The sequence below is a fragment of the Pelmatolapia mariae genome, linkage group LG18, assembly GCF_036321145.2.
Source record: "Pelmatolapia mariae isolate MD_Pm_ZW linkage group LG18, Pm_UMD_F_2, whole genome shotgun sequence".
Lineage (NCBI taxonomy): Eukaryota > Metazoa > Chordata > Actinopteri > Cichliformes > Cichlidae > Pelmatolapia > Pelmatolapia mariae.
Genome location: NC_086243.1, coordinates 35,355,706 through 35,378,994, shown reverse-complemented (window position 1 = coordinate 35,378,994; position 23,289 = coordinate 35,355,706). Strand labels below are relative to the sequence as shown.

The 23,289-nt window shown below is 45.5% G+C and overlaps 1 protein-coding gene across 2 annotated transcripts; it reads right to left on the bottom strand.

Moving 5' to 3' along the window:
* Positions 1–867: 867 nt before the first annotated feature.
* Positions 868–22,803, bottom strand: smg7 (SMG7 nonsense mediated mRNA decay factor). 2 transcript variants are annotated; one of them, XM_063461197.1, is made up of 23 exons: positions 22,706–22,803; positions 21,846–21,877; positions 15,443–15,560; positions 14,192–14,324; positions 13,777–13,948; positions 13,608–13,679; positions 13,016–13,166; positions 12,713–12,848; positions 12,457–12,619; positions 12,104–12,263; positions 11,950–12,020; positions 11,028–11,088; positions 10,830–10,949; positions 10,334–10,757; positions 10,108–10,249; positions 9,363–9,754; positions 8,496–8,864; positions 7,513–7,662; positions 6,142–6,228; positions 5,558–5,708; positions 5,307–5,477; positions 4,926–5,086; positions 868–4,791 (listed from the first exon to the last, which is right to left on the bottom strand). In XM_063461197.1, the coding sequence occupies exons 1-23, from the start codon at positions 22,729–22,731 to the stop codon at positions 4,678–4,680; spliced, it is 3,576 nt and encodes a 1,191-aa protein (XP_063317267.1). In that variant the 5' UTR covers positions 22,732–22,803; the 3' UTR covers positions 868–4,677. The 2 variants fall into 2 exon arrangements, with proteins under 2 accessions (XP_063317267.1, XP_063317268.1); XM_063461198.1 differs by lacking the exon at positions 7,513–7,662.
* Positions 22,804–23,289: the final 486 nt, after the last annotated feature.

Genomic DNA, 23,289 nt, shown 5'->3' with positions numbered 1-23,289 from the left:
ACACCGCGGCAACTCCTGCTAAGCAGCAAACCTTGATTTTACTTCAGCAGCACAGAAAGCGTCTGAAGGTGAGCTTAAAAAATGATTGCAGGCTACATTGTGGAAGACATGCTACCGCTGCCTACTGTAGAGTCTCCGTCTTTAAAAAAAAAATTATTTATTATTTAAAGAGTTTAATTTCTATTGTTTGTCCACTCAAGGTTTATGGGGATTTTAAGAAGTATTTAGTTAAATTGCTTATTGAGTAATTAAGTTACTTTACAGACACAGTAATTAGATAAGTATTTTAAATACAATATTAAGTAATTAGTAATTAATTACTTTTTTAAAGTAACTTACCCAACACTGTCTGTGAGCAAGGCCTCAAAAACATCTGTCACAGCTGTCTGTGAGAACTACCAACACAGATGTTCCTGAGCAAAAGAGGCTCTATTGGCAAATGTTCCTATGGTGGTTGCCAGGAAACCCAAACAATGTGTGTTGATATGTCCATCTGACAAATGGGGATGTACCTGAACTCATTTACACCAACTGTTGTCTGCTCCATTCATTTGTAATGACCGGTCATTTTTGACTAGGAACACCAAGATTGTACAAATGTTGGATAAAAACACACAAAATTGTATGTAGACTAATACATTTTGTGTTTTGAAGTCCTCTTTGTGGAAAAGACATGGAATCTCAGGTCAATTTAACGACATTTTTTAGACGTCTTGATGCTCATGCTACATTTTTTAGAGATAAAATGTTTAAATCACGAGGGTTAACCCTGTTTCCACACCCAGCTCCTGAACCGATTCTGGACTGAAACAACTTTAACTGCCTGATTTAAAGGTTGGTGGTCAACACAGAAAACTGGACCCAGCATTAAAGGAGAACATAGTTGGTGTTTATTTAAAGTCTGATTCCATCTTTTCTGAAAGTCTACAGAGAGACAGAAACACAAAAAGCCTTAAAGTAAAGCTCAGATCTCAAACGTGACTACAAATCTGCTGTCAGAGCACAAGCCAACGAGGACCCGCCGCCCTGAAGCCTCCCAAACATCTCCGAGTGGAATGTCATCGACGATCCGAGTACATCAAGTTACTCAAATGAGAGTCAGCAGAGATCTACGTGGTGAGCTTCTGACACGAAAACAAAGAGCATTCCTCTCCTTTACACTTCTGGTCGAATTTGCCCTCACGTTCAGGAATATTTTATCTTTATTACTGTTCAAATACACTTTGTAAATGCAACATGAAAAGCACAATCACACAGAGAATAGACACGTCTCTCTGAAGTCTGCTTTCATAAAATGCCCCACCAAGAAAATAAAAACAGGCTTTATTTCTTCCTCCTCAGAACTTTATTTTCTAAACATGGAAAACTGTTTCCTGTCGGTTCAAACTGTCAAATCCTGCTAAAGCCTGGCACCCGGATTAGCCAGCTGTCGCTCTAAAATAATGACAGCGTGACGCCACAGATGCCCCCAGATCCAGCATCAGCCCGCTCCCACCACACGAACCTTCCCGGGAACTCGTTTAGACCTAGAAATCTACTTTAAGATGGACGAAGATCGAGTTTGGCTTGTTGTTTTAAAGCGGTTAAATACGACGGCAAAAATATAAAAAAAAACAAGACACCTGCAGTCTAACCTCTACCTGCGTTCTTTAATGAAGGGCGAGCCACAGTAACGAAGCGAAAAACATCCAGCAGGTCATCATTACCCGGGCCAGAGCCGGGGGAAGGGTTTGAGGTTTAGTGCCTCAGTTTGGAAATTAGTATTTATCTTTTTAAAGGGTCAATATAGAAACACAAGTCTGCTGATAATACCGCACTGGCCACTTTTGTTTTATTGTTAATGGCTGATAAAAACTGAGCCGTGAACTTTGTTCAGCTCCTAACGTGAAGCAAACACAGTCGATGCTTTCCAAACCGTGCCAGTTATTTCAATCTGTCAGAACATCTGCTTCACGCCGTGTCATGAAAGCCAATCAGAAGCAGAGGAGGAGCTTATCGCTATCACTTGAGGGCAGCTTGAGCTCAATGATTCAACTTCACTTTAGCTCAGAGGTCACAGGACAGAAAAACGTTTCAGTATTCATGAGGAGAAACTGTTTGGTGTCATGGCAACATTAAATCTGTTTAAGATCCCGCCGCTCACACACAAACGTTCCCGTCATCCGAGCACAGAAAACCGTGACGTCAAAGTTAGCGTACGAGACTTCATTTGAAAGACAACATTTTAACGTTTACGTGAAACGCACTGCAGCCCTGAAACCTCAGATCGTCACTGGTGGCCTGAACGATGTTCTCCTGTTTTTTTCCCCGTCAGTTTGGAACCTCACGATTTTTTGGATAAACAAAACAAAACGGTGAAACCTATTTGGGGCTAAATTCTTAGGTGATGAAACAAAGCACACAGTCTGCAGATCCAAAGTTTCACGTGGACTCTGTGGTGGTTTTTCTTTCCCATGGGTCCCCCCCCCCGCACTCCTCTTTAAAGTGAAACCTGCAGTAAAGACCTTAATAATTACATGTTTTCAATAAACTGCACTGCTGATTAATAAACAAGTGAAATACTAACGTTGGTGTTTGGAACTAAAGTTTAATGTTTAAAGCAGACTTTGTTTCCCTGCAGAGCTGTCAGGCTGCTCGTGATCTGCTCTCAATTATTCAAAGATTTGTTTTCGCAAGGTTTCAGTACTTCTTTCCACTGAAGCGAAAACTATTTTTAAAAAATAATGCTCTGGTTTTACTGGCGTGAGATCAAACTGGGCTGCAGGTGAACCTTCTTCTTTCAAATGAAGCGAAAGCAACAAGAAGTCCGTTCATCAGCGAGTTAGACGTTTTACATTTTTTCTGAACGACGTTGCATGTTTGTTAGAAGAAAAATCAAACGAATCTTTAAACCCTTAAAGAATGAACGGAGAGCAACAACGGCGAAGGACCATGAGAGCGCCGCCTTTTTTCTGTCAGTCACAGGAAACTGAGCAGCTCTTACAGGATTGGTTAGAAGCAGCAGGAAACGAAACACTGAAGGAATTTTTAGTCTTCACAAACGATTCACTGATTAAATAAAGAAAATAGATTCTTCATTAAAATAATTAATTTCTTAATTGCTTCATATTTCACTCTGCCTGTAATGAGCGAGTTACTCAGCATGTCCTCGCCTCCAGACCACCTTCTGCATTTTTTTTACTTTTATGTCATTAAACTAAATATTTCTGTATTTTACAGCAAAACCGTGAAATATTTTTGGCCTACAGGAACCCGCAGATTAACCAGTAATCAAATACACTTTTTTTGCTGATTTTTCCCGATATTACTTGGTAGCTTTTGAGTCTGGATAGGGTGGCTTTACACTGAAGGGGGCGGGGCTTCACTCACAGGTTCAATAAAAGCAGAGCTACAGGGTCTCCAGACGCCCCGTTCCATAATAATAATAATAAAAAAACTAATTTGCTGTACAGCCTCAAGCTGCAGTCGTGCTTCTCGAAGAAAGGATAATAGAAAACGTTCTGGGCGAGCTGCTTAAAACCAGTGAAGAAGAACAGCAACAAAAACAAACAGTAAATGCAGGTAAGCAAGCAGGGTTACATATTTCCATTTTTTCTTCATTACGTAAAGAAATAACAGGAAGAAGAGGTCAGAGAGGAAGAGAACCCCGAAAATATCCAAGCAGGAAGCTAATAGACATACCTGTATCACCTCGGAGGGCGTAAAGCTAAAACGGCTACGAACAAATCACAAAGTACAGTTTCTATTTTTTGTGGTTTTTTTGTTAATAACTGCAATCTCTTGAAGCTAACAGTGACACTATCCCTACGGTCGACAGGGTGTTTATGATCTTTCCTCCGTCTTTCCTGCGATGTTCATCGTGAAGCCACCCCGTCGTCAGGCATCGACACAAGCGAGCGCTGAGCCCGGGAGGCGTTACGCCCGGCTTCACAACGTCCAGTCCTGATTCTCACGCCTAAGACAAGTCCAACTATGGCAATATATATTCATGTATATATTTATATAGCTGAAACCAAACTTTCCTTCCTTCCTTCCTCCCTCCTCCTCAGTAATGAAAATGAATGGAGATCAGAAAGTCCAGTCTTGTTTTGACCCCCCCGTGCATCGCCTGGCCTCCCCCCAAACCTGACAACCACACCATTCTGGCTCTCGAACGGCCCCGCTTCAGTCTACGGCGGCGGCGGAGACGCTAAAAACCGGCTCTCCATCGGGACCGAGCAGACGTCCAGGAGGTCGTTCTTTTTTCCGTTTTAATTTTTTTAATCTTTTTCCAAAGAAAGAAGAAGAAGTTCTTCCAGATGACGAGTTCGTGGAGATGTGGCGTCTGTCCATAACTGGGGGGGCAGTGATGTGAAGGGGGGGTGGTTCCTCAATGTTCAGATTTCCACCGGTTGAATGAAACCCGGCGGTGGCGTGGTGCGTGGCACCGCGGTCGAAGAGATCCCGCGCCCTCCGATCCAGGAGGGGCGTCACCGCTCCTTGACAGCCGAGGGGGGTGGGGGTGGTGATTCAGCCTCGTCGGGGGGTCGTGTTGCCTCCCCAGCCTCCACCGTTTCTCGCCGGTTTAATTTGAGTTGGAGCTTGTTTTCGTCAAACTTCTGTGTTTTTTTTCCCCTCCGTTTCTCCTGGTGGTGGTTTGTTGACGTCCGGACACAAAGCGCCGCCTCGCGCTGCCGTTCAGTGAGGCGGGTTCATGGCGCCGTGACCTCGCTGCTGCTTCTGCTTCTGCTGCAGGAGGAGCTGCTCCAGTGCCGACGGGCCCGGCTGCATCATGGAGCTCGACCAGATGGACTGCGGGGGAAGGCAGAGGGTTAGCGTGAGGCTAAATCCAGCAGAGGTCGCACAAGGGAGAAAACATCAGCGAGTCAGACGATAAACATGAATCATTTCTTCTCAGGCTTCTAAACCTGTGGGCCTGATGTTACCTTGAGGCTGTCAAGCAGCACGGTGGAGGACGACTCCTCCATCGGAGAGTCCTGATTGGTCCAGGAGCTGCCCGTCGATCCAGCCTGGTGCCAGCTGCTGTCTGATGCTGCAGAGGAGGCCGCGGTTGGCAGGTAGTCCAGACCGAATCCGCCGACTGCTCCTGAAACACAACGAGCACACGTGAGGCCCTGCTGTCACGTGACCTTTACTGGCTGTTTATTGGCCCACAGTGTTAGCTTCTTGATCACCTGGTCCTCTGATAAAAATGTTAAACCATAGACCTTTTCAAAATAAAAGTCTAACTGAACTACACAGGGTCAAAATCAAAAGGGTAACAGACACGAATCGGCTCTGTTAGCAAGAGCGTTTTCCAGGCTTACCACTCTTGTTGGCCTTCCAGCAGTCCATTCCCCTGCGGTCCCGGTTGTCCGGAGTCCCGATGGGCCCAAAGTTGGAGAAAGGCATGGCTCCATGGTTGTGGGTTGGAGGGGAAGACGGCAGGCTGCTGGGATTGGACGAGTGAGGAGACTGGCTGGCTGGCGTGGAGTGATCTGCCAATCAGAGCACAGTTTCCATCAGCCACACGTTCCGCCAAGCATGAATGAATATTAACCACATCTGTGTGACGTACCTGAGCTGGCGGGGAGGGAGGGGGACCACGGGGTGCCTTCAAACAGCGTGTAGAGGGACGTCTCCTGGTGCACCATGGGAGCGTCGGGCTTGGAGCTGGGCGGCAGGTTTTTACCGTAGGCCTGACTGAAGATGCTGTTCTGGTTGTACTCCTGCACACAAACACAAGCTGCCGTCAGCCTCGTATTTATCCATATTATGGAAGAAGATTTCAGTGACATCATCTATTGCTAACAAGCTGAGCAAACCACGAGTATTAAAATGTTCACATTTACCATCCGTGAACCGATGCTGTCATTTATTACCTGCAAACTGAATCTTCAAACTTGTAACTTTGTGTTTGTTTCTCACTGTGGTCATACCTGCCACTCTTAGTTATTTGACTATTAATCCATCCTATTCACTAAATAAAAGTCACGCAGTTCATCATCGTTCTTCTCAGGCTGACAGTCTTAAAAACTAAACTCTGAGCAAATATCAAGTCTCAGTTTCAACGGTGAAAGAAAAACCAGAGAATGTGTGATGGTGTGTGTTTGCATTAAGTAGAGCTGGAGAGGTCAGCAGGACCGAGGCCAAGGCTCTGACCTGCATGGGGAAGCCGGGTATGGGCAGCAGAGAGGACGACTGGCTGATGACCTCGGGGCCGCTGTCCACTCGGGTCTGGTTTGGCAGCTGGAGAGAGAGAAGATGATGACTGACCTCAGATCGGTGCAGGAGTGAGTCATGAAGCTGTTCCACAGTAAAAGCCCCGGGGAGGAGTTTTATTGTGAAGCAGCTGCATCACACATCAAGTAAATCTTTGTGATCTGCAGCTGGTGGTTTCTGAGGTTTCCAAACTGGATCCTTTAAAGTCATTGCAGCAATTTAAAAGCGTCGGTAATCAATTGCTCAAATCTTAAACACAGCTCTCCTAACTCAAGGCTTACATATGGAAACCCAAATCAGTTTCAATTGATTCATGTTTCTGAAAAAGGATCCAGAATATTTCAGTCTCCAGCTGTTTTCCTGTGTTTCTCTTAAAGTTTGAAAACATTCAGCATGCGATTACTGAAGCCGCCTCATCCCAGAAAAATCCTCTCCACTGTTAGCTCTCTACATCTGTCATAAACAAGACTGAGAATACTTTTAATTAATAAATTCAAGCTCTGCTTCAAAACATTGAAAATCTTAGAGGTAAATCAATGAGACTATGAGTTATGTTTCAGTTTGACCTCTAAAGTCGAAGCCCAACATAAACTTGGCTGATCTCTCGTTGTAGATCACCGTCGTGCACCTCAGAGCAGTTTCCAGCTTGGATGAGAGTTTTACGGCTTTGAGAGGAAGTTCTGTCCTCGTGTATCTGAGCCTCAGTGAGGAGCGCTACAGCTCCAACAACACCATCCTTAAACCTGATTTTCATTTTGAGAAGGGAGGAGTTAACCCTGCACTCTGAGCCGCAGGCATCACAGTTTGATTCTTGGTTCCCTCAGATACCTCTGGACATAAACTACAAGTCAAAACTGGCACCGTGGAAGACGACTTCAAGGTGCACAACCCCATAAAAATCAAAGGATGAACACGGCTGGACTGCGGCTAAAAACAGTTCGGCTGTAGTTTTTTTAATTGAAGCTTTTATAAGCAAGAAGAGAGTGAGTCTGTGATTAAAACACGACTTCCTGGGAGCAATCTAAACATAGCAGCTGAGCTGGAAGGTGTCTGGATACACCTGAGAGGGTGACCTCTGCTGGGAGATCAGCCAAATTCATATCAAGTAAGGTCTATCAAAGGATGATGCTTGCATGCTGGGATGAACTCCTTTGTCTCTCTAAATGTGAGGATTCTGCAGATTGTGACAATAACTAACATCTGGAGATGTGAGCAGCTCTGGTGAGCAGAGGGTGGTTTCAGACTAGATGCAGGGAAGTCAGGGTTTAAGGACGGGGAAGGGTGCTGGGTGAGGAAGACAGGGCTACATACAAATATATTTGGTCCAGGAGCAGTGCTAAGAGGGCCAGCCAAGGCCTGGAAGAAATCAGGAGGCTTAGTAAAGACGAGCTCCTCCTCCTCCTCAAAATCTGCTAGAGTTTTTAACAGGTCAGGAGGTAGAAGAGGCGAGCTCTTGTTGTCCTAGTGAGAGATGAAGCAAGAGGAGGAAGAACAGAAAGAAGAAAGAAAATGAGAGGGGGAAATGTAAAGAACAGAAAACGAAAGAAGGCAAGCCAGTAAGACCGAGGTGGAGAGAAGGGAAGTTACGCTGAATGCTACCAAAGCTTGCAAGCTGACAGAGAAAAAAGAAAAATCATCACTAAACAAGTCAGAGCGTCTGCTCGTGACCAAGTTTCTTTAGACACGCGTAAAACTACCACAGAGTTTATCTGATATCAGTATAGAGTGAGCTTCAAACTTCATCAACCTTCTGTGAGAGGCAGAGGAAAAGAAGAAGTGTGGGTCCATTAAACGTTTCTAAAAACATTTTTATACTGGTGGGAAATTCTTTAAGAATCAAATTTAATCTCATTTAAACCCAGATTACCTGGAAAAAGACTGATGTACATATAAGCCAATCAAATTTCTCTATTTACTTTGTAATGTGTAGCTATGGAGAAGCCATGTTTTATTGAAATACACCGACACAAGTAATCACGCCTCTGTTTTCCTTTTTGTGGAATTAATGTGATATTTAAATATTACGTGCGATTTATAAATAATATTTAAATAGTACAAACGTGACTTTTGGCAAATTTTAACTGCCTGAATCACGAGAAACGATCACGGCAACAACAGTTACACTCAAGTTTAGATTTAGATTTTAGTTCATCTTAAAAAAAAAAAGTTTAAAAAAAGTTTAAAAAAAAAAGCAAAAAAAAAAAAAAAAAGCAGGAAAATAAAGAAAAAGAAGCAGAAAAAGCAAAAAGCAGCAAAACAAACTCCTCCCTCTGCGTCTGCTGACAGCAGCTCACCTCAAACGGGGGTCCCCGGGGCCCCGTGGGGCCATCCTGCTCCGAGCAGATACCCCCCGGCGATGGCCTCTTCATCCTGTCGGCCAGCACAGCCAGGCTGTCCCCGATCCTGTAAGGCGAGTCCCAGTAGAAGTCCTGTAACTTCACGTCGGGGTACTTCATCTTCTTGTCCATGCTGGAGACCTGAGCCGACGACTGCAGCTGGTGCTCGTACATCTTCAGAGGATCCTGAGCCGCCATGTAGAAGGCCTGCTGCTGCTGCTTCTGCTGCTGAGGCTGCTTGATGGGCATCTGCATGGGAGACACCTTCTGCAGGGCCGCCTGGGCCTGGTTCCACATGTGAGTCGACTGCTCCTGGACCTGCATGTACTGCTCAGGGCAGGAACACAACGAGAAGGAAACATCACTCACTGCGTGGACAGTTCAAATCTGAGGCGGTCACACTCAGATTTCCACCTCTCAAAGTTTCCTAAATATGTAAAATACTCATGTTTTTGATATTTTGAGACCAAGCCCAATTTAAAATAAAGCAGTACTGAATGTAAAGAGAGTAAAACACGCTGAGGTAAACAATGAGCTGCCTCAGTGTGAGAGCCTAGGAGGGGTCAGCACAGAGACAAAGGAGAAACGAGGCAAGCTGGTTGTGCTGAAGTTCATTAGTGATGCTCACTATAAAAGCTGTGAGCAGGAAAGAGGCGCTCTGAGCATAAACATCACATTTCACTAAAAAATGGAAAAATAAGTGTTTCAGCCGCGGGTCTTTCAAACAGGAATCAGTCTAGGAGCCGAGTTAATCGCTCTTTCAGCTGATGACTCGTGCTCAATCAAATCACTGAAACAAAGGTAGTGACAGTCATGTGACCTGACCTGCTGCAGTCCCGGGTGGTGAGGTGGACTCTTTCCCATCCCAACCTGCTGGACCGGTTTGGTGGGTGACTGCTGCTGACTCATCGTCAGCTGGACTGACTGCTGCAAGGCCTGCTGGGAGGGAGTCTGAGTCTGGCCCTGCTGAGCCTGGGAAGGGCCGTGTCCCGAGGATCCCGGCCCCTGACCGGGCCCCGGCCCCGAGGGCCTCTGCTGACTGTAGGGAATGTGAGACTGCTTCCCAGCTTGGACCTGGGTGCCCGCCTGGGTGTGGACAGGCTGCTGGAGGAAAGGCCCTGGGACGGACACACCGGTGGAGAAGGTGAAGCCCGGATTCACCTGGAGTCCAGGGAAGGCCACGGGAGAAGGGATCACATAGGCTGAGGGAGGGAAACCTGCAGAGGAAGCGATCGGGATCAGAGTTTGGCGCCACAGAGACAACACAGGGCAACAATGTGAAGACGGTAAAGCTCATGGAGAGGCGTATTCGTTTAAGATGAGGTCAGCAGACCCAGAGTTTGGTCTGAAGTTCAACAACAAAAAAGTTTGGACCTTTAAAGAAAAATGAGCTCAGTGGTTCAAACCCAGGCTGAGCCCCTCTGTGTGAAGTCTGCAGATGTGGCTGTGCACGTTTTCGACAGAAGCTCTGGTCTTTCCCACCATTAAACATGCAAAATCACGCTAATGGTGCCTAATGGACCAGTTAAAATTTAAACTTGAAATTTAAAGAAAAAAGGTCCAAACGTACCGGGTCTGCTGGGCAGAGGCGGGAAGGCTCCCGGATGATGGATTGGGATGAACTGGGAGGAGCAGGTGGTTTGAGTCTGAGTGACAGGAGTCTTCTTAGCCTCAGACACCGGAGTCTTCCTCAGCTCTGTCTGTGCCTTTACCTGAGCGAAAGGAAACGCATCATCACGCCGGCTCAAAGACTCAAACCTGCAGCTTCGTCAGTGAAAACATTTCAGCGTCTCTACCTGTTTTCCAGCATCGGCCGTTTTCTCATGGACGCTCTTCTTCAGCTCGCTCTTCCTCTTACCGTCCCTCTTCAGCTCTCCTTTCCCAGCGGCCCCGTTGCCTTTGGAGAAGTCTCGGCGCTCCTTGCCACCATCTTTCTGATGGTGGTTTCTTGTGGGGTCGCGGCTCTGCTCTCTGGGTTTGATGTTCTCTTTGAAGGTGACCACTGGACGGTCGCTGCTGTCGGGCCACGAGCTCTGAGTCTTCCCCACCGAAAGCACGGACTTCAGGCCAGAATTCCCGCCATCGTTGGCCGTCTGCTCGCCATTCAACGACTCCTGCAGCACGGGTACCTCCTTTTCCTGCGGCTCCTCAATGGCTTCCTCTGGAATGTCAGTCATGAAGACGAGGAGGCCATCCTCGCTCACTCTGCACTGGATCAGTCTGCAGAGGGGAAACAGCCATGACACACCAGTTTGTACACAGCACGGCGTCACAGAGCGGAGTAACACTCACCCCGGCTGGCTGTCAGCCACCCATTTGCCCAGGCTGATGAGTCTCTGGTGTCGGGCATGCACCGGCAGGCCGTCCCGGTCCACCAGGATGCCCTGATGTCCTTTGGTGAAGTCCAGACACCTGAAACACAAACACACATCAGAACATCTGCGCTGACCAAACACTTTAAACAATCACCAAGAGAGGGAGGCGAGTTACCTCAGAGCAGGACGGAGAGCCAAGAAACCCTGCAGCTCAAACTCCTCAGGCAGGGGTGTGACTGTGGAGAAAACAAACATCCTAGGGTGAAGTTCAGCTCAGAAGAATCAACTTTGTAAAGAAATTAACCAACGAGTTAGAGGAAAGGTTAAAAAACAAATGTTCTGGTTTATTCAGAGGATTTAAACTGTGAGGATCGCAGGTTAAACTACTGCAGTGCTAACAGTGACCAAAGGGACTTCACTTCCTGTGAACCTCTTTGTATCAAAACTGGCTGAAAGTCCAGCAGGTGCACAACAGGGGCGCCTGTGAACTAGCTCTCACTGTACACAAGCAAAGGACTTAAACGGCCAATGTGGTTTTTTTCCATTCGCCCATAAAACGCCATCATTCTGCTAATGCACGCCGACTAAAGATTTAGAACAGGACGCCGTCCCATGATGGCGCCCGTTTGCTGGTTTTGATGGCTGAAGGTGATGCCGTCTGGAAGCAGCACATCTGGAGGATGCTGTAAAGCGGCTCGTGGTGCTGTAATGTTTCCTAATACTTTAAAATTTGAGGAAAAATTCCAGATTCAAAATAATTACTCCAAGAAATGTACATTCAGCTCCACAGAGTGGCAGTCATGAGACTTTACATGAGGATTTATTCTGTCAACACAGCCTTTTGTTTTATTGTCAACTTTAACCTGGAGAATGTAACTGTAGTGAGGTGAAAGCATGCTGGCAGCAGCCATCGTTTTCCTGCTTTCTCAGTGATCTCTGTCACTTACTCTCTGATCTCTGATGTTTGAGTATTTTACAGCGGTCGGTGTGAACAGGAATAACAGAACAGTCTGAGCTCTTCTGCTTTGTGTGTAAGAATCAAAACGTAACCTAAAGTTACAAAGTAGTTTCCAAGAAATCAGGAGCAGATGTCCCACCTGAGGAGCAGGACAGGTCGTCCTCTTTGGGCTGGAAACTGTTGAGAATGGACACGAGCCAGGGCCAAATGCTGAGAGAGAGGAAGAGGATGCAGAGTCACAGCTTCAGTACAAAACTCTGCTGATTAAGAGAGAGAAAGTCTGCAGGACTTACTACTGCCGTTTAACAACAGCGGCCTCGTGGAAGACGCTGGGCCTCAGTTTGAGCCAGTCCAGCGACACCTTGATGGCCGGCAGCGGACACTCGCCCATGATCTCCTCCCCGCGGTTCTTGTTGAGCAGAACGCGGCTGCACATGACGCCCAGGAAGGACACTGAGGAGACAGGAGACAGTTCTGAGCTGTTGTAGATTACACGTATGTGTCGGATTCCTTCCTGTAAAGTCGCTGTACCTCTAATAAACATAAAAGCCACCATATAAATCTGACATGAGTATCATTCAAACAAAGCAGGAGCCGTCGACGACTCCATCCATGTAATGGGTCATTAACAGTTTTCAGTTCTTACTGAAAAGGCCGAGGAGCTGGAACCAGCTGATCTGCTGCTCGCTGCTGTAGCTCTGCTCGCTGCCGTCAGCCGTCAGGTCTCTGAGGTGGTGCAGCTCAAACAGGTTAATGACGGTGATGTGGACGAGCTGCTGAGAGCTGAAGGCTTTCTGCAGGATCAGCCTCTGCACACGCAAACACACAGCAACAACCGTGTCATACAAACGGACTCACACAGATTTGCACATCGCGGTGCATCAAACAGCGTTTAGTTGTACCTGAAACTGCTCCTCCAGTTTCTCTCTCAGGCCGTCCAGCTTGTCCAGACTCTTACTCAAGTAGACGTGACCGTGAAACTTGATGAAGGCCTTGATGAAATCGGACACGCTCCACTTGGTTTTCACTTCATCGCGACTGCAGCACCACAGAAGGAGGAGGGAGGATTTAACAGAGCGGAAATGAGACATCGTCACACTTCGAGACAGTTTAAAAAGTTTGGTTTTTCCTTTTCAGATTAAATCTTAGATCATTTCCTTTGACTCTACAGCGCGTGAAATAGTGTTTGTGCGGTGAGCTAGTACCTCTCCAGAGCCTTGGACAGCGCCTTCTGCAGGTTGGTGGAGGCTGCTGGGAAGGGGAACTTGACTGCAATGCTGCGGCAGTAATAGAAGATGGTGGTGAGGTGGTCTCCTTTAGAGGAGGCCAGGATGGCCAGCTGGTTGTAGGGCTGACCTGCAGGAGACACGGAGAGGCAGCACATGAGCAGGGAAGAACTACAAACATGGCTGCTCAAGTCTCTCTCACTGCTGCTTCTCGTCATTATGAATCCCAAACACCAGAACACATATAATTTCTTTATATTATAATATTCAGTATCAATGTTTTACAGCAGAGCTTTTAAGTGTCAGTAATTCATCTTTAACATCTTAAATCAGGAAAGTTCAGCTTTCCCTCACATGTGACACTATTTACAAGAGGCAGAGTGGTAACTATAGCAACCCCAGCATAATTCAACCACATTTTTTTTCCTGCAAGAATTACGCGCATATGACATTTAGATGAAACAACTCAGTGTTTGAATGTGTTTAGAGCTCAGCTGATAAAGGAGGAGGGACAGATTTACAAAAACAGCAAAATCTAAAAGCCAGTTAAAGAAAACGTGCGGGGACTCACCGTTAGATGGAACCAGCTGAGCTGCGTGCCGGTAGTAGGACTCGGCCTGGCTGGTCTGGTTACGATATCGAGCTGAAAGACAAACACGAAGAAAATGAGCTCTGAAAAACAGAACCTGATATTCCCAGTCGGGTTCAGTCATCGCTCACGAACGGGAAGCTTTTCTCACCGATGTCTCCGAGATGGACGAGGCAGTGCTGGCAGATGTAGGAGCAGGAGCTGGGCTGAGGGGTGACGATGGCGCTGGTGTTGCTCTGCTTATTGCTGATGATGCCGAGCTGAGACGACTTCACGCGGCAGGGCAGGTCCACGTTGAACACGGTGCACAGCTCCTGCAGTAACTGGAACACAGCAGACACAGTGAGACGTCGTTTGAATCGTTTATATCAGTGGTGATGTGGGGATTTAACTCCATTCACTTTGTCTGTGTGTTAGCAGGATTACGCCAAAGGTCCTGAACAAAAATCCTCCCAGAGGCGGAGCCTAGACCAGCTTAGAAATGACTGTCTGCAGGGATTATTTCTTTAGAGCAAAACTGGACATTTTTTCATAACTTCACAAACACAAATACAAGGTGAGCCTACCTGTGTGTAGAAGCCACTAGCAGCTTCCAGAAACAGCGACAGGTTGGCCTGGACCTCGCTGCGGTTGGGGTTGGCTCGGTTCTTGGCCTGGCTCTGAAGCGTGGTGATCTGGTTCTTGAAAGCATGATTCCACCTGCAGGCAGAGAGAAACCCACATCAGGACCCAGATGATTGGTAAAGGGATCCTAACTGGCTAATCAGCAGCACGTAGTCTGTTGACGTCACATTTTCGGATCAGCTCACAGCGCTTCAAACAAGTACATACTAAAAAGTACCAGCTCCTTCTGCCTAATGGAAAAGCCCACAAACTGAGTCGAGGGCTATATTACTGCCTTTTTATGTGATAAACTGATCTTTGGTGTCAACACATCTGAGCAAAAATTCTAAATATTCCAACATACTTTTGGCTTCGTAAGAATTTCTGCAGTAACCAACAAGGAGCGACAGGCTTTCAACAACTTACTTACTTCACAGACCCCCAAATATTAAAAACACTGTCTCCAGGTTCTCATATGTCACAGACCTCTGTGTGTGTCTGGAAGCTGTGACGATGTGTTTTATTGGTGGAGCTGAACTGGGGGCAGGAAATGACAGTTTAGCAGGACTGCACAAAACACGATCGACACATCTGTCCATTATTACAACTGATGATCCAGCCATAGCTGCAGGCGGAGACGTGACCTGTAGCTGCGATAAATGAGTCAAAGCTTCACACACTGACTGTGCGCTGAATAAATCAACACTGAGGGAACAAAGTGGACTCTGCAGATTCATGGATGCCTGCCTTGTCGGACCTCCTCTATCATCATGCTGTAACCATGGTGACGCCATGCGGTCCAAAAGCTGAGCTCAGTTTGTCTTCAGTCACACATTTATTATCACCATTTAGCCACCAAATGTTGCATTAATGTTAAAGGATGTTAAAGAGAAACTGAGCTCTGCAGCTAATTTGGTCTTCATCAGCTCCATCAGCTCCACCACCGACTCTGAAACTGCCTGCTATGAAACACTAATTGTGAGCGACTCCCTCCCGTCTGTCCGTTTTTTGAACCAGGTTATTCTAGAAAGACTTTCTTGTAGTTTTTTTTACTGATACCTGTTAATTATGTTAGTTCTTTCCCTTCACTCGTTTCCTTTTTTCTCTGCAGTTACAGCAACACAGATAAACTCCAAACTGGTCTAAATCAATTGAACTGAAATTGTTGGAGAAAATAATGTTGTGTGACGCAGAGCGGAGGAGGGGCAGCTTACAGGTCCTGCTCCACCTTCTTGTCCAGAGCATACTCCAGGTCTGTCACCAGCATCTTCTGGTAAAGATCCTGCAGGGCCTGCCGGGACGTCCACACCTCTGCTGCCCCCAGCTTTGAATCTGAACACACACACACACACACACACACACACGGTTTAAGGACAGCACCAAAGCAAAGTGGTTCTGATGGAAATGTAAAAGACTAATCTGAGACTTTAACAGTGAAAACACAGGAAACAGCTTCAATTCAAATGTGGTGGTTTATACGTTTGCTTGGGGAGAAAGGGGTGCTGGTTTGATTCCAGTCAGAGACACGAATCCACTTTACGTTGGGTCAGGAAGGGCATGCGGCCTCACACTGCCAAATCAAACACAAGCTACCCTCTTTGGAGACCCCCTGTGACAAGGGAGCAGCTTAAAGTCCCTATAAATACTTGATACACTGTCTCTGAGACACAGGCGCTTATGTTCGAAACCAAGTACAGCAGAACCTTTTTGCGAGTGCTGATGACATTTGTCCTACTTTAAACTTCCTGTCACGGGCAGACGGGGGAGCCGTGCTGCTGTGGGGGCCGCAGCCCGGTTAGTCGATAACATCTCAGAAACAACAACTAGCAGCACGTGCTTTTGTACGTGACTATACAAAAGAGATGCTACAGGCACGAGAGGGCCGAGCTGTCAAACATATGGCCTCGGGAATAGAACCATCCCACCAAACGGTCCAATCGGGACAAACCACTTTGGAAAGACTGTGACCAACTGGAAACCAAGAATCCAAAAATACAACAAAGAAGATCTGTGGAGCAGTTAAGATCCTCTATGAGGCAACAATGGGACAACATTCCTTTCCCAAACATCCAGCAGCTGCTCTCCTCGGTTCCCAGCCGTTTATAGACCGTAGTTAAAAGAAGAGGGATGCTACGCAGTGGAAACATGGCCCTGTCCCAACTTTAATTACACCTGCTGCTGCCCTCAAATTCAAAATGAGCTCATTTAACTTAAAGTTTTCTCACTTTAGAATTTGACAGAGTCCCGTTTTTTGGGATTGGGATTTTATGCACCTGCAGGAGAGCAAAGCATCATACGTCACCTGTTTTACACACAGTGAACGTCTGCCTGGTTCTTCATTGTTTTTCTTCTTCACGTTTTTATTTATTTGAATTCTTCTGTTTATTTTTTTAAGTGTCTTTTGAAGTGGAAATAGAAACCTTATAACCACCCCTGCATTCCTACAGTTTACAGAGCAAATATGCAACACTCATGCATGACATATGCATTTCTGTTGGACACGCCCCTCCCTGTAGCTGCCCGGTGGAGGACGAGTATATGGATCTATATGATTGGTGGAGTAGAAAACACAACACAATCAATCTGATCTAAAGTGTAACAGAGATGAGTATTAATGACTATTTACATTATCTGGACCCAAGAGCTAATTGTTTATACTAAATTCTGGCAAAAGTCACCTTGATGACAGCAGACACACACAGTTTGAAGCCTATATGACAAAAACAGCATCAATCCAAGAAGTCTGAAATGTTAATAAACTCCAGCCATGATGGTGTCCAGCATCTCCGTGTTCCTGCTCCGACTGAAAACAAAGAGATACCCGACATGCCTCCAGATAAAAACATGCAAATGAACCATCATAACTGAGCTCAGGCTCAGTGGAGGCGGCTCAACTAGACAAACTGGAAGGTTTCCAGTCATCGTGAGAAGCCGCTGCTCTGCTTTAAAATCAGGCTGGGCAGCAGCAATGAAGTGACGTGAGCCAGCAGGTCTAATGGATTCACTGGTCTGTTGTAAGACCAAACAACGACTTCAGCTTCAACTAGGGCTGCACGATTAATCGTTAGAAAATCGCGATCTCGATTCATACTTATGTGCGATCTCATTTCCAAATGACAACGATCTAAAGAAAGAAAGAAAGAAAGAAAGAAAGAAAGACGACTGTACCGCATTTTGATCCGGGACATAATCTGCATGAAAACAAGCGCTCACTCTTCCTGCTCAACAAATGACAAGGGCGGAGCCTTATACCACCTGATACAGAAGCTGTGCCGTGATGCTCAAATTGGCAGGAAAAAAAACAACGGAGAACAGGGTCACGAGAAAGTGACAGGAGAAAATTTGTCCCGGTCAACCACCCAAACATCAATAACGGGAACCTTATACAGCGCTTCCCTATACACGTCGAACTCCCGCAGGCACAAAGAAATTACTTACTTATCACCTGACCAAAGATATGGCTCCCATCAACACTGTGCAAAACGAGGGATTTAGGAAAATGATCAACACCCTAGACCAGGGGTCGGCAACCTGCGGCTCCGGAGCCGCATGCGGATCTTTAGTCCTTCTACGGCTCCGCATGGTTTGGGGAAATAAATAATTTTTTGTAAGTAATTAGCTAAAGTCTACTTTATTTATGTTAGTTCTTTTTTAACTCGTAGTTCTAAATTGGAAGATTATTGTGATATTGAAATATAAATATAAAATTATATTGTATTAGTTTTTGATCGATCAAAATAAGCGTCACACTTGCGGAAGCCGATATACCCGCCGAAACGCCGTGCGAGACTTTCAACCCCAGGAAGGCCAATTATGGATCTTCGGATCCACATTATGTCAGCAGCTGTTCTCCAAAAACAAACACGTTCACGCCTCACAGACGACAGCTTACAGTCGTGCGTAAAGATGAAAGTGACCCCGATCGTACAGCAGACGCTGTGCGCAGAGGTTCAGGAGTGGAAGTCCCATTGTAAACATATCACGGGAGACCCGACTATGTTTCCATGAACACGCTTTTCAGCATCTTTTTATTGACCACTTTTCACACACGGTTGCTTTACGCATACAGCCGGTGTTAAAGCTCGCAGCCCGACACACACCAACACAACAGCATAGGTGGCACAGATGTTAAGGCGGCGAGGCGTGATTGCGGGTACCGCTAAGGTGCGTCCGCCTCCCCTGCAGCGGCGCTGCAGTCCACGCCCCGCCACACACATTAACCAGGTAAAATACATACTTAGGCGGAATTTTGCAAAGTTCAAAATGTGTTAATTACATAAATAAAATGTAATTTTCTCTGTAGCACTTCATGCATTTAGGCAACACACCTTAGTTGTTCACACAAAGCATAAAGGTAAAAAAAACCCCAATATATACAGTGTTATGTTCATTTTAGATGTCAAAAAGTATTTGCGGCTCCCAGAGTTTTCTTTTGCGTGGAAATCGCGTCCAAATGGCTCTTTGGGTGTTAAAGGTTGCTGACCCCTGCCCTAGACAAACGCTACACAGTGCCCTCCCGCAACTATTTTTCTATTGTTGCACTACCTGCTCTATGCACGCAGTGTCGAGCAACGGTGGAGACGGAATTTAAAGCAGTACAACATTTTGCGGCAACAACAAAATGTGAGGCATTTATTGTTTTTATGTTTATTTATTGTTTTTATGTTCAGTTTCAACTGTTACGAAGTTGATGTGCAGTTAATAAGTGCAATAAATATTTATACTGGAAAAGAAAATCGTGAGAGAATCGTGATCTCAATTCTAAGCAAAAAAATCGTGATTCTCATTTTATGCAAAATCGTGCAGCCCTAGCTTCAACCAAACTGGAACTAACACGTCGTCTGTGTTGATTACAGCTGTGGTCTGGTAACAGATGATTTTCCTGATGTCTGAGCCAAGACGTTCTCCTTCTTCCTTCTGATGATCTTTTTTTTTACAATTACAGATAACTTTCTGAAAGCTAATGTAGGATTTTTGGTTGTGTAGCTCTGTGGTTACACACTCACAGAGGGAACTGAACCTACAGAGGCGTAGTTATGTGCAGTCATTCAAAAAGCCAGCTTAAAGCCCGGCTGTGATGACCTGTGCTATGAAGGCAGAATGCTAATTGGTTGACTGGTTTTGGTGGATAATGTCCTGACCACACGGACTGTGTACCTGCCTGCAACCAAAGCCTGCTGAACCCTGACTGAACCACAAACTAGAAATCACCTGGTGCAAAAAAACAACACATTCTAGACATTTTTATGTTTTACTTGTGGATCAAATGCTTATTAACCAGGAGCTGCATCTGTATTTGCCTGTTTTCTCTAACTCGTAATATTTAGCTGAGCTACAGCTTTAAGTTGCTAAAACACTGATTTAGTTCTTTTTAGCATGAAGCAGACGCCTGCAAGTGAGCCCCAGACCTCCAAGTCCCCCCAAAAACAGCAGATTCCCAATGTGTGTGCAGGCTCTGGGTAATAATAACTGCAGAGCGATAGAGGAGCTCAGTCACACTATCAGCTGAGCTGGTCCAAAGAAATGAAACATTTAATCACATCACCAAAATAAGGAACCAGCAGGGTTTGTTCTCCCTGAGGCTCTTCAAAGAGTTAATCGTGTCACAGAAACGTTCACCTGTGCTCACGGTTTCATTTAAAGTTCACGTGTCTGTTTCAGCTTACATACCTCACAGCTTTGTGATGCACATAAAAGTCTCTTAAACAGAAATCATCACTTTGAATCAATCTTTGAGTTTTAACTATCGTTCATCTAAAGTAAACTAAATAAGTGTGAATTAAATAAACCCCGGCGTCGTCTTTTACAGAGAGGACGAAGGGCTATTTGTCAGCGCACACATCGACCTGCTCGATACAGGCCGATGAGTCAAAACTGCTGGAAGTCCGTCTGCTTCCCTCCACCTTCCTTTTAAAGCAGGTGCCTCACACACATCAGCAGCACTTTAACCACCAATTTTCATCCAATTTGCATTTTTCCATTTCATTGGTGACAAGAAGAAAGTGCAGAGCCGCTCGTCTCAGCAAGCTACACACCACAGCGGGACGCTTTCAAATTTAATGTCAGATAAAAAAATTATATTCAGTTGTTTTGTTTTTATTGAACTAAATAACTGTTTTTGTCGTTTCTGGAGGTTTCTGCTGTAACAGGAATTTAACAACTTTTTTAATTCTGCTTTCCAACTTTTAGTATTTTTCAAAGATGATTTAAGAAAACTTCTATTTATTTATTTATTAACCCACACAAATGCCAATAAAAGCAAATAAATAACAAAGACTTGACATAACTGGAGAGAGCACAAATTACTGAGAGAAAAGCTGAAGGCTGAAGTTTCAGCTTGTTACATCTTCTCTTTTCACAGCGTACGTTCTAAATACTTTCATAACTCACCTTCTCCTAAAACAAAGATTTATGACTTTATTTTCACATCAAGACTTCTGCATAAATGACCTTTTAATTCTATGTTGCCTTCCAGCTGTTTATGCACACTGAGTGTCTTAAAAAGCATCTATAAATAAAATGTATCGTCAACATTATTATTATTATTATTACTACACTTAATGCCTTTTAAACACATGAGTTACCCAGTGGGTGTCTGACCTGATGCCTGTATTGCGAGGCGGGGTTTGGAGCTTACTGAGGTACCTGCAGGTTTAACCCTGAGTTTTGTTATGAAGGAGGTTCACATCTTACCAGGATACATCACCATGGCAACTTATGCTGCAGACCTGACCTGCTCTGGAGTAGATCATGTCTGAGATAAGAAACCAAGTGGTTTAAAATCATTGCATGCTGACCATTCAGATCCATGAAAACAACTTTACCATTCCTCAGAGCTCAGTGTGCAGACAGGAGGAGGATCGGAAACTTTAAGGAAGTCTAAAGTTCAAATTCTCAGAAGAAGCTTGTTGACATTTATTATAAAAAACTGGCTATAAACAGGGAACCATTTGCACTTTGTTACCTCGTATCAGATTTGTAAGCAGGCTGAGTCTATGTTTGAATTCTGTTTCATTTTCATTGGTTCCACTCAGCATTAAACACCTCCAGCACTGCAGAGGAAACAATAAACCTGTCTCACACACATCTAAACATTCACTTTGTGGAGCAGCTGTAATCCGATCCTCCCGTGTCTTCATGTCTGTTAACTTGCACAGTCGACACTTTTGCAGGTTCTCTTTCCTCGCTTCAAATAAACTAAACTTTATTAACATCTTAAAAGCCAAGTCCACAAAACTTACAATCCTACAGAGGTTTCCTTTCATACACATGCTCACTCTGATGCCTTCAGAGTGATATGTCTTTAATGTCGTATGTGCGTCTCATAGTTTAGTTTTCCCTTTCCATCGCTCTGCTCCCAGCAGATCTCTCCATGTTTCTGATTGGTCAGATGCTCTGACTCGTTCATCTGAACGATGAAGGACTGGCCCTGGCTGACTTATCAAGCTTTTAACCACCTTCATGCGTCCTCTCAACCTAACTGATGATCTCAGGTTCAATGAAGCCACATTAAGAAAAGTTATCCTCAGACTGCTGAACCTGCCTGCACTGCAGGCCTCCAGAGACGAGCAGGTGAAGGATGAACAGGTGTGTGAGTAAGCGGAGGTGGGGACTTACCTGTCATGTCAGCTTTCAGGGCCTCTGCCTGTCTGCTCGGGTGTAAACAGAGAACAGGAGGTTAGAAGCGCGAACACACACAAACACACACAGAGCATGACAACCTGACAGCACCTGTCTCCAGTCATAACAAAGCCTCAAACAGCACTTCCTCATTACTGACGATCCACAGATAACACGGAGGCTGCTCCACCCGATATCGCTTCATTAAAGCACTAAAAGCTCAGATTAAACGTCGTCAGCACGGCACGGAACAGATATCGGGCTCAGCCTACTTCCTGGATACAAAATTTTAGCAATACAAATAGATTTTCGTTACAAACCCGCCCGCTGATTGACGACCACACGCCGTTTATTAACACCTGTGCACATAAACCATCGGCACAAACACTTAAACATGCTGATGAAGTAAAGCTGAAGGAGGCTGGTGTGTGAATGGATGCCCAGAGTTCATATGTGACAGCCTCAGAAAGGAAATGCTAACATGACATACGCAGGTGGAAGCTAGCTAGCGAGCTAAAGCTAGCAACAACACAGTGGGAAACGTATGGCGGGTAAACGCTCATCTGGCCTTAAATTAGCACACCAAACATCCCACCTGTGCGCAGCTGAGCGTGATTTAAATAAATATTCCACATCTCAGACTAAAGGAGCGTGAGGCGGCGCCATGCGGAGGCGCCGATTGTTTGTTGATGTATGAAGCTAACAGCTAACATTAGCTAAGGGGGTGGTCCCCGGAGCAGCTAGCTCCTGACATACTAAAAGCTGAGCCAAACAAGCCTCCTGTCGGGTCAAAACGTCCGGTTCTGACCGCTCCTGGGCCACCGAGCGACGGACAGAGCGCTCCGCGGTGAACTTACCGGAGGTACTGGGCGCAGAGGTTCATCCTGCCGGATCACCAGTCTCTCAGACGACGACTGGTCCCGATGCTAACGTTCCTCCCGGCGCCATATTGTTCCTGTCTGACCCACACAGGGCCGCTGAGGTGGAGGAGGGAGCGGAGGGAGGGGGGCTGCTGTTAATAATTAACCAATAATTAAAAAATATATATATAAATGTGTGATAATGTTATATCAAACCAGGCGAAGCATTTTAGTAATACGCATCACAAAATATATTTGATAAAAAAAATCATAAATAAAAACCTGAAGTCAGCTGCAGATGTTGTCACACTGATGTGACTGCTGTCAGGTTAGAGTCTGGGTAAACAATACTGTACACAAACTAAAGCTCTTCACTTTTCTGGGACAACAGAAGTGGAAAAGCCCCGATTTCAAACTGAAAGAAGTTTCCTGCAGATGAAAACACCGGGGGCAGAATAATCAGGAGACACAGAGCAACATTAAGGAGAGACACTCTGGGGACCATGTGAATGACATCTATGGATAATATAATAATATTAGCCTCTTTCCTCGTAGCTGCTGTTTAACCTCTGCCTAAAGAG